Source organism: Mandrillus leucophaeus, unplaced genomic scaffold (assembly GCF_000951045.1).
Source record: "Mandrillus leucophaeus isolate KB7577 unplaced genomic scaffold, Mleu.le_1.0 Scaffold66, whole genome shotgun sequence".
Classification (NCBI taxonomy): domain Eukaryota; kingdom Metazoa; phylum Chordata; class Mammalia; order Primates; family Cercopithecidae; genus Mandrillus; species Mandrillus leucophaeus.
In genome coordinates this window covers 5,472,339-5,485,028 of record NW_012107141.1, presented here as the reverse complement: position 1 = coordinate 5,485,028, position 12,690 = coordinate 5,472,339, and the positions used below count along the sequence as shown (strand labels likewise).

The 12,690-nt window shown below is 51.8% G+C and overlaps 1 protein-coding gene across 2 annotated transcripts in view; it reads left to right on the top strand.

Annotated features, from left to right (window-relative positions):
- SPI1 (Spi-1 proto-oncogene) overlaps window positions 1–12,152 on the top strand; it is a 26,546-nt gene extending 14,394 nt beyond the window's left edge. For both annotated transcript variants that reach the window (XM_012001433.1, XM_012001431.1), the window contains exons 3-5: window positions 6,959–7,146; window positions 7,973–8,135; window positions 11,466–12,152. In XM_012001433.1, the coding sequence (XP_011856823.1) occupies window positions 6,959–7,146; window positions 7,973–8,135; window positions 11,466–11,785 (671 nt within the window). In that variant the 3' untranslated portion in view covers window positions 11,786–12,152. The remainder of the gene's footprint in view (window positions 1–6,958; window positions 7,147–7,972; window positions 8,136–11,465) is intronic.
- Window positions 12,153–12,690: the final 538 nt, after the last annotated feature.

Below are 12,690 nucleotides of genomic sequence, written 5' to 3'. Positions count from 1 at the left end.
TTTTTGAGGCAGGGTCTCACTCTTGCCCAGACTGGAGTGCAGTGGTGTGATCTTGGCTCACTGCAACCTCCACCTCCCAGGCTCAAGTGATTCTCCTGCCTTAGCCTCCCAAGTAGCTGGGATTACAGGTGCACACCACCACGCCTGGCTACTTTTTGTATTTCTAGTAGAGATGAGGTTTCACCACGTTGGCCAGGCTGGTCTCGAACTCCTGACCTCAAATGATCCACCCACCTCGGCCTCCCAAAGTGCTGGGATTACAAGCGTGAGCCACCATGCCTGGCCTACAATAGGATTGATGAAGAAAAGAGAGTTCCAAAATGTGAATTCTATCCATCCATCCATCCATCCATCCATCCAATTTCCATATACTTCTTCATCCTTTCATAACACTAACCATCTACCCATTCATTAATTTATTCACACACCCATCTAATCATCCACTTAGCCATCTTTCCAACTGTCCTTCCCTCTACCTACCAAGCCCTCCCTCTACCTACCAAGCCCTCCATCTTGCACCAGCCTATCTGTCTAATAGGCAATATGCCAGGCACATTGCTGGATGCTGTGGAATGAATAAAACACAGGTTCTACAAGATCCATCTTTGTAACAAGGGAAAGAATTAAAATTCTAATAATTAGAATCCAAGGTAGAGAGTAACAAGTGCCATGAAACCTTCAGTTGTCTATTCTCTGAGCCTGTTTCTTTCTTTTTTCTTTTTTCTTTTTTGAGACAGCGTTCCACTCTTGTCATCCAGGCTGGAGTGCAATGGTGCGATCTTGGCTCACTGCAACCTCCGACTCCTGGGTTCAAGCGATTCTCCTGACTCAGCCTCCCGAGTAGCTGGGATTACAGGCACCTGCCACCACGTCCAGCTAATTTTTTTCTATTTTTAGTGGAGACAGGGTTTCACCATGTTGGCCAGCCTGGTCTCGAACTTCTGACGTCAGGTAATCCACCTGCCTTGACCTCTGAGCCTGTTTCTACGTCTGAATAATTTTCAGGAGAGGCTGGGCTTCAGGAGCCCTAGTCTAGTGGTCTATGATCTTCTGAGAAGGTTTTTTTCTTGGCCCCTCCTTTCTTGATTCCTCAACTTTCTTCTCTGTTTTGATCATACTTTTGTTCCCGTGGGAAGAGCCCAGGGCTTCAGGCTAGAGGTTCTGTTCTGAGGAGATAAGGTCAGCTGAATGACACTTAAGGCTTGACATTTTTTGTGGGGTTGTTTTGAACATGATTTTATTTTTATACTCATGACGTACAGGTGTTAGTGACACCAAAAAACTGAGTAAGACTAGGGATGTGTGGGTAGGACTTTGGCCCCAGATTGAGAACTGGTTTAGAGCGAGGAAATGAGAGATGAAGATGAATGGGTCATTTCTGGCTGGCTGGATGATAGCTGGATGGATAATGGTTCCATGATGAATGGATGGATGAAGGATGGGTGGACGATGGGGGAATGATAGATGGATGTAGGTTGGATGAAGAATGACAGGTGATGGGTAATGATGGTGGATAAAAGTAGTCATTAAAATCTCTCAGTGTTGGCTGGGCACAGTGGCTCATGCCTGTAATCCCAGCACTTTGGAAGGCCAAGGCGGGCAGATCACAAGGTCAGGAGTTTGAGACTGGCCTGGCCAACATGGTAAAACCCCATTTCTACTGAAAATACAAAAATTAGTCGGGCGGGGTGGCATGCGCCTATAGTTGCGGCTACTTGGGAGGCTAAGGCAGGAGAATCACTTGAACCCAGGAGGCAGAGGTTGCAGTGAGCCAAAATGGTGCCATTGCACTCCAGTCTGGGTGACAGAGTGAGACTCCATCTCAAAAATACAAAATAAAAAATCTCTCGGCGTCACCACAGGTCTTACTTAAATTTTTCATTAATCATCTTGTTTCTCAGCGGTGATATGGTGTAGTGGTAAGATTTCAGTCCTTGGGGTCAGATACAGGTGGGTTTGGGTCCTAATTCTATCAATATCTGCTTCAAAGGACTTAACTTCTCTGAGACATAGATTCCTTCCACACAAAAGATAGATTATACTGTAGTGGCCACTTCCTGAGAGCTAGGGTTAGGATTAAATGAGATAATGTGGATTGAACACTTAGCACAGTGTCTGGTGTATAAAAAATACATTAAAAGCTAACTTTTGTTGATCATTTGATCAAAAAGGGATTGAGATCTACTGCGTGTTGGGTGCCTATCAATCTGTAGAAGTGAGGGTCTGGAGCCATGTCCAAATGTTATGCAAATGACATTATATTCTTTCTAGGAGCTGAGAGTCACGCTAAGGGGGCATGTGGGTGACTCCCGAATGTGTGGTCTGGGTGGCCCAGTGAAGGGACACAAAGAAATAAAGCAATTTGTTCTCGAAGAGTCATCCGGAAATGAGGTCTGAAGAGCCCAGGAGTGCTGACCTCTGCACTAGGAAGGATTCCTTGTATTGTGTTCTCACAGAGCGCTCCATATTTGGAATAGTTCTGCCTACCAGACAGTATTTATTACATAATTGCCTGAGCACTAAATCATGGGTAAAGGCGAGGTAGCCATTGGACCTTCTGAAACCTTAATTGTAGTTCAGGAGTCTCTGTTGCAGCCTTCAGGAGACCCCGGGTGGAATTCCAGAGTTTTCGTGAGCACAAAACTTCCTTGGGTGGTTTTAGATGCAGATTCCCAGCTCCCCTTAGTGCTTCTGCTTCAGTGGGTCTCCAGCAGGACCCCACATTTACAGGCTTTTCCAGCCTCTCCAAGTGACCGATGAAGGTGAACTGAGACCAGCTTTGGGAAATGCTGGCCTCAGACTGGGACCACCACAGCGAGGTCATAGGTCTAAAGTGGAGTTAGAACAGAGGTGGGGGTGGGGAAGAAAACAGAGCAGTCGGGTGCCTCTTACCCCACACCTATGGAGTGCATGCACTCAGGGTGCCTCCAGCCCTGGAGTGGGAGTGGGTTCGGGCATGGGGGTTTGATAGGCAGGATCCATACGGCATTATACCAGGGCACTCCAACTTGGGTAGGGGAAGGCAAAAATGGGCAGAACCAGGAGTGAGGCTGAAGCAGGGATCAACAACTGGAGAGGAATCCTCTCACCAAATCCCAGAGCCCCAGGACAGCCTCCGCACTAAAGAGCAGAGCAAACTCTCCCACAGCGAGGAGAGTTTCAGGATCTTGTTAGCTCACTGCAAGATGAAAATGCAAATTAAGTTTTGTTTTGTTTTCGCTTCAGGTTTAGATAATTTTGCAGAGGAGAGTCTCAGAGGTTTTTTGTTTTTTTGTTTTTTTTTTTGAGACCGAGTCTTGCTCTGCTGCCCAGGCTGGAGTGCAATGGCGTGATCTCGGCTCACCACAACCTCTGCCTCCCTTGGTTCAAGGGATTCTGCTCCCTCAGCCTCCTAAGTAGCTGGCATTACAGGCACCTGCCATCATGCCCAGCTAATTTTTGTATTTTTGTAGAGACGGGTTTTCGCTATGTTGGCCAGGCTGGTCTGGAACTCCTGACCTCAGGCGATCTGCCCACCTTGGCTTCCCAAAGTGCTTAGATTACAGGCATGAGTCACCACACCTGGCCTGAGAGGCTTCTTAAGAGGCTAGGATTCGGCTGGGCTTGGTGGCTCATGTCTGTAACAAAACCATTTTGGAAGGCTGACGTGGGAGGATTACTTGAGCCCAGGAGCTGGAGGCAACATAGTGAGATTCCATCTCAATTTAAAAAGAGATTTTTTAATTTTTGGGGGGATGGAGTCTCACTCTGTCACCCAGGATGGAGTGCAATGGTGTGATCTTGGCTCACTGCAACCTCCGCCTCCCAGGTTCAAGTGATTCTCCTGCCTCAGCCTCTCAAGTAGCTGGGACTACAGGCGCCCACCATCACACCCAGGTAATTTTTTTATTTTCAGTAGAGACGGGGTTTCATCACGTTGGCCAGGTTAGTCTCGAACTCCTGACCTCATGTGATCCGCCCACCTCGGCCTCCCAAAGTGCTGGGATTACAGGCATGAGCCACCGTACCTGGCCTAGAAAGACATTTTTATTTTTAAAAAGAGGCAATAATTCATTCATTCATTCAGGAAATGTTTGTCGAGTGTCTACTCTACTTAAGCACTGGGAATACAGAGGTGAACAAAACCAGTCCCTGCCCTCATGAATGCCATGCTTGGGCTTCAACTGCAGTGACAACATGGTCCCCTGAAATTATTTCTCTGGGCCATTGACTAAGGTGGCCAGGAGCAGGGAGAACAAGAGGAAAGAAACATGTATTAAAAGCGTTTGCTCTATGCTTGCTCAAGTGCTAATCCAGGCTCTTTTTTTTTTTTAGTTAAAAAAATTTTTTTGTAAGCCCCTCCACTGCACTCCAGCTTGGGCAACAGAGTGAGACATCACCTCAGGAAAAAAAAAAAAGAGAGAGAGAGAGAGACAGGGTCTCACTCTGTCACCCAGGCTGCAGGCAGTGATGTAGTCATAGCTCACTGCAGCCTCAAACTCCTGGGCTCAAACGCTCTTCTCGTATCAGCCTCCCAAGTAGCTGGGACTACAGGTGTGTGCCACCATGTCTGGCAAATATAAAAACATTTTTTGTAGAGATAGGGTCTCACTATGTTGCCCAGGCTGGTCTCAAACTCCTGGGCTGAAGTGATCCTCCCTCTCCAGCCTCCTGAGTAGCTGGGATTATAGGTGTAACCTCACTCAGTGGGAATCTAGGCTCTTTAGAATAAACTATTATTATTATTATTATTAATAATGATAATGATGAAGTTAATGTTTATCAAGGTCTTACTTTGTGCCAAGTTCTAGTCTAAGCACTTTGCAAGCAATAGGTCATTTGCTTCTCAAAACAAGCCTGTGAGATGGGTATAACTGTTAGCTCCATTTAAGAGATGAGGACACTGAGGCTTGGAGAAATATAATGACCTGCCCATTGTCACACAGTGGTAAATGGCAGAGCCGGAACTGGAACCCAGTTCTGCGTTTCTCTCCTCTCTGCCATGTGGCTTCCTAAAGGTGGGAGTCTGGGCTGTCTGGACTGTGGGGCCAAATAATTATACATGTAGACAGGGCCTCAGTAACTACCCAGGTGCATTTCTGACTTTTAGACTGGGGAATGAGAGGCTCGGGGAGAAAAAAACGTCTTGTCCACAGTCACACTGCAGAACCACCACTGAGCAGGTTTAGAAAGCGAGTACTCTGAGATCCAGTCCGGAACCAAAAATCATCATTGTGGCCGGGTGCGGTGGCTCAAGCCTGTAATCCCAGCACTTTGGGAGGCCGAGACGTGTGGATCACCAGGTCAGGAGATCAAGACCATCCTGGCTAACACAGTGAAACCCCGTCTCTACTAAAAAAATACAAAAAACTAGCCAGGCAAGGTGGCGGGTGCCTGTAGTTCCAGCTACTTGAGAGGCTGAGGCAGGAGAATGGCGTAAACCTGGGAGGCGGAGCTTGCAGTGAGCTGAGATCACGCCACAGCACTCCAGCCTGGGTGACAGAGCAAGACTCCCTCTCAAAAAAAAAAAAAAAAAAAAAAAAATCATCATTGTCTATTAGGGATGTGTGAGTACGTGTTTGTGTGAGAGAGAAAGAGAGAGGCAAGCAGACAGACACGTGTACACCTGTGTACACATGTACACACACACACGCACGCATGGCTGGTGGTGGACTTGTCCCAGAGACACAGTCTGGACTTGAAGTCTCATAGGCTCCCTCTTTGGCCCACATGAGACAGTCGATCTTGTCACTTTATTACCACGCTTCACTTTGGACCCCGAATTGTACCCAGGAAGTCCCACAGATGTGTGGCAGTTTTTGTTCCTGGAAAATGTGCTCATGCTGAAGATCTTCCCCAGTTCCAAGACTTTCAGTGGCATGGGGCTATTCTCTGGACTTGAGTCCACTCCACCGCAGACTCTCAAGGGACCCACAGGGGGTTTTCCAGGGAAGTCTCGGGTCCCAGGAACTTCACGGGAACACAGGTGCCACTGCCTAAGGTCATGGCTTTGAAGAGGAAGGGCCACCGTGTGCCTGGACAAGTTCTGGTGTGTGAGGAATGTCAGCCCTATGACTTTGCTGTCACACCTTGGCCATGTGACAAGGCTGTGAGAGTGTGTGTGTGAGAGAGAGAGAAACTGTGGGCAGCCAGGGAGCTCAGGAACCCGTGGGAGGTTTCTTTTTTTCATTTTTTTTTGAGACAGAGTCTCGCTCTGTCGCCCCAGGCTGGAGTGCAGTGGCGTGATCTCGGCTCACTGCAACCTCCACCTCCTGGTTCAAGCGATTCTCCTGCCTCAGCCTCCTGAGTAGCTGGGATTACAGGCACCCACCACCACCACACCCGGCTAATACTTTGTATTTTAGTAGAGATGGGATTTCACCACGTTAGCCAGGATGGTCTCCATCTCCTGACCTCGTGATCCGCCCATCTTGGCCTCCCAAAGTGCTGGGTTTACAGGCATGAGCCACCGCGCCCATGCCTGGTGATTTTAATAGGATGGGAGGGGAATCAACTTTCCCTGAGGGCCAGCTCTGGTGCGAGGTGTTTTACAAATGTGTACTCATTTGTATCCTCCCAATAACTGTGATCCCCATTTTACAGGCAACTCAACTGAGGTTAGAGAGGCCACACATATGCATGAGGTCACACAGCAAGTAAACGGCAGAGCCAGGATTAGACGCTCAGTCTGTGTGACTGCATGGGAATCAGGATGGAATTGCTGAGAACACGAGCTTTGCTTCAGCCCTGAGTCCTGGCTCTGACCTGTATGCTTTTGACCTTGGGCATGCTATAGCCGCTCAAAGCCTCAGTGTCCTTATCTATAAAATGCAGTCCTAGAGTAACCATGCAGGTGGCGAGCGTTAAATGAGATGGTTAGGCCCCATATGGCCTGGCAGTATTATTTAATGTTATTACAACCTTTTCCTGCCCTGCCCAACCCTGAGCTCACCCCACACTGCCTGGCTGTCCCCCACAGACCATTACTGGGACTTCCACCCCCACCACGTGCACAGCGAGTTCGAGAGCTTCGCCGAGAACAACTTCACGGAGCTCCAGAGTGTGCAGCCCCCGCAGCTGCAGCAGCTCTACCGCCACATGGAGCTGGAGCAGATGCATGTCCTCGACACCCCCATGGTGCCACCCCATCCCAGTCTTGGCCACCAGGTGCGTGCCACCGCCTGCCCCGTCCCCCAGGAGACTGCCAGGCCTGTGGTGGGGCCCGGGAGCTTCACAGGAAGCTGACACAGGCTCTTACCCAACTCGGCTTCCTGCCCCACAGCGCCAACGGCGGCTGGAGCCCCAACGGCTGCTGCCTGACCCCCCGAGTGACCTCGTGACCCCACACCCCTTATCTCGTCTCACCCCGAGTATGGACAGACCCCAGATAATTCTTGCACCTCACCGAGCCTCCCCACCCCAACGCCTTGTTGTGAGCCCTCGTGGGCCTCACTGTCTTCCACCCCCATTCACTCGCCCTCATGGATCCCACACCAAGTCACTGAACATGTCTACTGACCCTGCCTCTCCCCAGTGACCCTCCCTACTGACCCTAATCTGAATCAGTGACCTCTGCTGACCTCTACCACCCCTACTGGCCTCCAGGGTCCCTCCACCACTCATCACCCCACCTATCAAACCCCCTTCCAGACCCAATGCACCAGCCCCCAGCACCAGCCCACTGTGGGCCCACATAACACCTCAGCAGGGAGGGGAACAAGCCACCGCTTCCCCGGTGCCCACAGCCCTAAACCAGGAGGCCCAGCTGGGAGGGCTGGGTGGGCTGGATGTCAGCACCCCTCGCCCCACAGCCTGCACCCTATGTGCAGCGCCTCAACTGGCCCCACTTTTCCCTGGCCTTCCTCCAGTCTCCTGTGCCTGCCATCGTCCCCTGCCCTCTGCACTCCTTCTGTCCCCAGCTAACCTCCCTCCCAGCCCCTCTGAGCTGTAAGCTGGCCCTTCCTGACTCTGATCTCCTTCCCCCACCGTCCAGGTCTCCTACCTGCCCCGGATGTGCCTCCAGTACCCACCCCTGTCCCCAGCCCAGCCCAGCTCAGATGAGGAGGAGGGCGAACGGCAGAGCCCCCCACTGGAGGTGTCTGACGGCGAGGCGGACGGCCTGGAGCCCGGGCCTGGGCTCCTGCCTGGGGAGACAGGTGGGGCATCTGGCCCTCCACCCTGGCCCCAACCCTGTGTCTGTGCCCTCCCCCACCCAGCCAGGCCAACTGACCCAGCAGCCATGCCGCCGAGTTGCGTGTGTGTGTGTGTGCATGTTTGCCAATGTATGTGTTTTGTGGGGCTGTCTGTGGCCATCTCTATGCATGTGTGTGTGTGTATCTGCTGTGAGTGCATACAGGCATCTCCATGAAGTGTGCCAGGTGTGTGTGTCTCTGTGCCATGAGTGTGTGTAGATCTGGGTGTGTGTGAGCAAGTGTGCAGAGTGAGGGTGTGTGTGAACAGATGTAGGCAGGTGCATGTGTGCAAGTGGCTGAGTGGGTGTGTGAGAAGGTGAATGTGAGAGCTGGTGTGGATGAGAGTGGGTGTGGCTATGTTTGTGCGTGTGTCAGCATATGAATATATTTCAGTGTGTGTGAGTGGTTGTGTGCACGTGTGTGAGGTGTGCATGTATGATCATGTCAGTGGGTGTCAGCAGTGTGTGGGTATGCGTGTGTGAGCAGGGATGTGAGCATGGTATATGTGAGTGGGTGTGAGCAGGCGTGAGTGATATATGTGAGTGGGGGTATGACAGGTGTGTGAGCAAGTGTGTGTGTGAATGTGTATGTAAGCAGGGATGTGTGTGATATAAGTGAGTGTGTGAATGGGCATGAGTGTGTAGGTGTCAGTGGATGTGTGAGTGGATGTGAACATGTTTGAGGGTGTATGTAAGCAGGTGTGTGTGAGCAGGAAAGTGTGAGCTGGGGTGTATGAGTATGTGTATATGTGAGCAGGTTTGTGCATGTACGTGAGTGGATATGTGTTTTAGCATGTGTGAGCATGTGTGTATTCCTGTGCGTGAGCAGGTGTATGTGGGGGGTGAGGGCATGCTTGAGCACCTGGGTGTGTGAGTGGGTGTGCATGTGAGTAGGTGTGCGAACGTGTGTGTGTGAGAGAGAAGATATATGAATGAGTGTGTGAGAATGGGTGTGAGTGGGCTGGGCATGGTGGCTCATGCCTGTAATCCCAGCACTTTGGGAGGCTGAGGCAGGCGGATCACCTGAAGTCAGGTGTTTGGGACCAGCCTGGCCAACATGGCGAAACCCCGTCTCTACTAAAAAAACGAACATTAGCTGGGCGTGGTGGTGAATGCCTGTAATCCCAGCTACTTGGGAGGCTGAGACAGGAGAATTGCTTGAACCCGGGAGGCGGAGGTTGCAGTGAGCCAAAATCACGCCATTGCACTCCAGCCTAGGCAATAGGAGCAAAACTCAGTCTCAAAAACAAGAGAATGGGTGTGAGCAGATGTGATGTGTGAGCGTGTGAGCAGGTGTGTGAGCTGCTGAGTGGATGTGAGAGCAGAATGTGTGTGAGCATGAGTGTGCAAGTGGGTGTCTGGTTGTGTGTGAACAGGTGTGTAAGCATGCAAGTGGGTGTGTATGAGTAGAATGTGTGTGCATGCGTGAGCAGGTGTGAGTGAGGTGCAAGTAAGTGGTGTGAAATATGAGTGAGCAGGTGTCAATGAGGTGTGAATGAGCTGGTGTGAGCATTGTGAGTGCATGTGTGAGCAACTGTGAGGTGTGAGCAAGCCTGTGAGCAGGAATGTGTGAGGTATGGGCATATAAGGTGTGAGCATGTGTGTGTGGGTATGTGTGGGCTGGTGTGTGAGTGGGTGTGATTGAGAGATGTGAGCATGTGTGTGAGGTGTGATTATGTGTGAGGTGTGAGCATGTGAGTGGGTGTGAATGTGTGACGTGTAAGCATGAGTGGGTGTGAGTGTGAGGTGTGAGCATGTATGAGGTGTGAGCATGTCTGTGAGCATGAGCGTGTGAGCATGGGTGTGTGAGAGACGTGGTGTGAGGTATGAGTGTGAGTTGTATGAATAGGTGAGCATGTGAGCAGATGTGAGCAAGTGTGAGTGGGTGTGTGTGAATGGTGTGAGGTGTGTGTGAGCATAAGTGTGTGAGCAGGGGCATGTGTGTGGGTGAGTAATGTGATGTGTGTGAGGTCTGTGTGTGCAAATATGTGTGTGAGCAGGTGTGGGCAGGTGTGACCATGTGTGAGTGGCTAGGTGTGTGTGTGAATGGTGTGAGGTATGTAAGCATGCGTGTGCTGAGCAGAGGCTTGTGTGTGAGGGTGAGCAATGCGAGGTGTGAGGGTGAGCAATGTGAGATGTGTAAGCAGGTGTGTGTTTGTGCAAGCATATATAAGCAGCTATGATTATGAGACCTGGTGTGAGGTGTATGAGCAGGCGTGTGAGCACATGAGTGTGTGAGACCTGGTGTGAGGTGTATGTGTGAGTGGGTGTGACTGGGCATGTGTATAAGTGTGAGAAGATGCATTGTGTGGGTGTGACCGTGCATCTGGGGATGTGAGTAGGTCTGAGTGTGTGTGCATGTGAGTGGGTGCATTGCATGTGTTTGTGTGCATGTGAGTGGGTGTGAATGAGGTGTGAGCATGAGTGGGTGTGAGTGGGGTGTAAATGGGTTGTGAATGTGTAAGCAGATGTAGTGTGTGGGTTTGAGCATGCAGGTGGCTGCAAGCGTGCGAGTGGGTGTGTCATGTGGGTGCCAGTGTGTGGGCATGTTAGTGAATGGGTGTGTTTGTGTGCATATGTGTGGGTGTGAGCAAGTGCATTGTGTGGGTGTGTGTGAGCAAGTTTGAAGTTTGAGTGGGTGTGTCGTGTGTGAGAGCAGATGGTGTGAATGTGCAAGTGGGTGGGTTGTGGGTGCAATCAGGTGTGTGAGCGGGTGTGAGGGTGTGGGTGCATTGCACAAGCATGTGTGTGAGCATGTGGGTGTGAGTCTGTGTGTGAGCATGTGCATTGTGTGTGCGTGTGTGTGTGAGCATTGTGTGTGCGTGAGTAGGTATGAGTGGGTGTATGTGTGAGCAGGTGTGTGGGTGTGAGCATGTGAGTGGGTGCACTGTGAGCATGAGCGTGAGTGGGAGAAGGTGCGCTGTGTAAGCACGTGTGTAAGTGGCTGTGGGCGTGGTGTGTATGAGTGCAAGCAGGTGTGGCTGAGTGGGTGCGTTATGTGGGTGTGTGAGCATGTGTATGCGATTGGTGCATTGTGTGGGTGCGAGTGTGTGTGCATGGGGGTGTGTGAGTGCGTGTGTGAGTGGGTGTGTGTGAACGGTTGTGTGTAGGCCAGCGGCTGTTTGTGTGTGTGAGTGTGGGTGCGCTGTGTGTGCACGCCTGGCGCGGGCTGGGGCAGCCGTTCTCCTGCCCTTCCTGGCCACCCCGTCCCCGGGTCCCCGTCTCTGCGCAAGGCGGTGGGGGCGGCTCCCATGTGGGCCCCCGGGCCCCCTCCCACCGGGCCCTCCCCCCGCAGGCAGCAAGAAGAAGATCCGTCTGTACCAGTTCCTGTTGGACCTGCTCCGCAGCGGCGACATGAAGGACAGCATCTGGTGGGTGGACAAGGACAAGGGCACCTTCCAGTTCTCGTCCAAGCACAAGGAGGCGCTGGCGCACCGCTGGGGAATCCAGAAGGGCAACCGCAAGAAGATGACGTACCAGAAGATGGCGCGCGCGCTGCGCAACTACGGCAAGACGGGAGAGGTCAAGAAGGTGAAGAAGAAGCTCACCTACCAGTTCAGCGGCGAAGTGCTGGGCCGTGGGGGCCTGGCCGAGCGGCGCCACCCGCCCCACTGAGCCCGCAGCCCCCGCCGGGCCCCGCCAGGCCTCCCGGCTGGCCATAGCATTAAGCCCTCGCCCGGCCCGGACACAGGGAGGACGCTCCCGGGGCCCAGAGGCAGGACTGTGGCGGGCCGGGCCTCGCCTCACCCGCCCATTCCCCCCACTCCAGCCCCCCTCCACATCCCGCTTCGCCTCCCTCCAGGACTCCGCCCCGGCTCCGGGAGGCCACCTGGGCGTCAGACCCCACCGGGGCAACCTTGCTGAGGACGACCCGGGGTACTTCCTTGGGAGTCTCAAGTCCGTGTGTAAATCAGATCTCCCCTCTCACCCCTCCCACCCATTAACCTCCTCCCAGAAAACAAGTAAAGTTATTCTCAATCCATCCTCTTGCAGCACGGAGTCTCTTTTAAAATTTGTTGTACACCTCTTCTGGCCCGTGTGTGCTGCGACGTCTTTTTGTCATTTGTCCATCGGGTGTTTACTGAGGACTGTAGCCAATGCTGGACCCTGGGAACATGAGGACCAATGACACAGGCGCCTGACCAGGAGTTAGAGTTTGGTGGAAAGAACAAGTCCTCGATTGTGATGAGGGGAACAGATCCTATTTAAAAGCTCTCTACTCCTGGTGGTAGTTGTTGGTTTTAAGCCTTGATGAGGTTTGAACTCATTTGATGATGATGATGATGATGACCATAGCAACAACATTGGATTTTCTGGTCAATTAGTACCTGCCAACCTTGAGATGTGGAGTCTAATATCACTCTATTTTATAGAATGGGAAACTGAGGCTTGTAGAGGTCAAATTATTTCCCCAAGGTCACAGCCGCTGAGTGGCCAAGTTGGATCACACTCCAGGTCTGTCCCCGACACGTCAACAGGGAGTAGGAGGCTTCGCTTATCCGGAAGAGGATACACTTCAG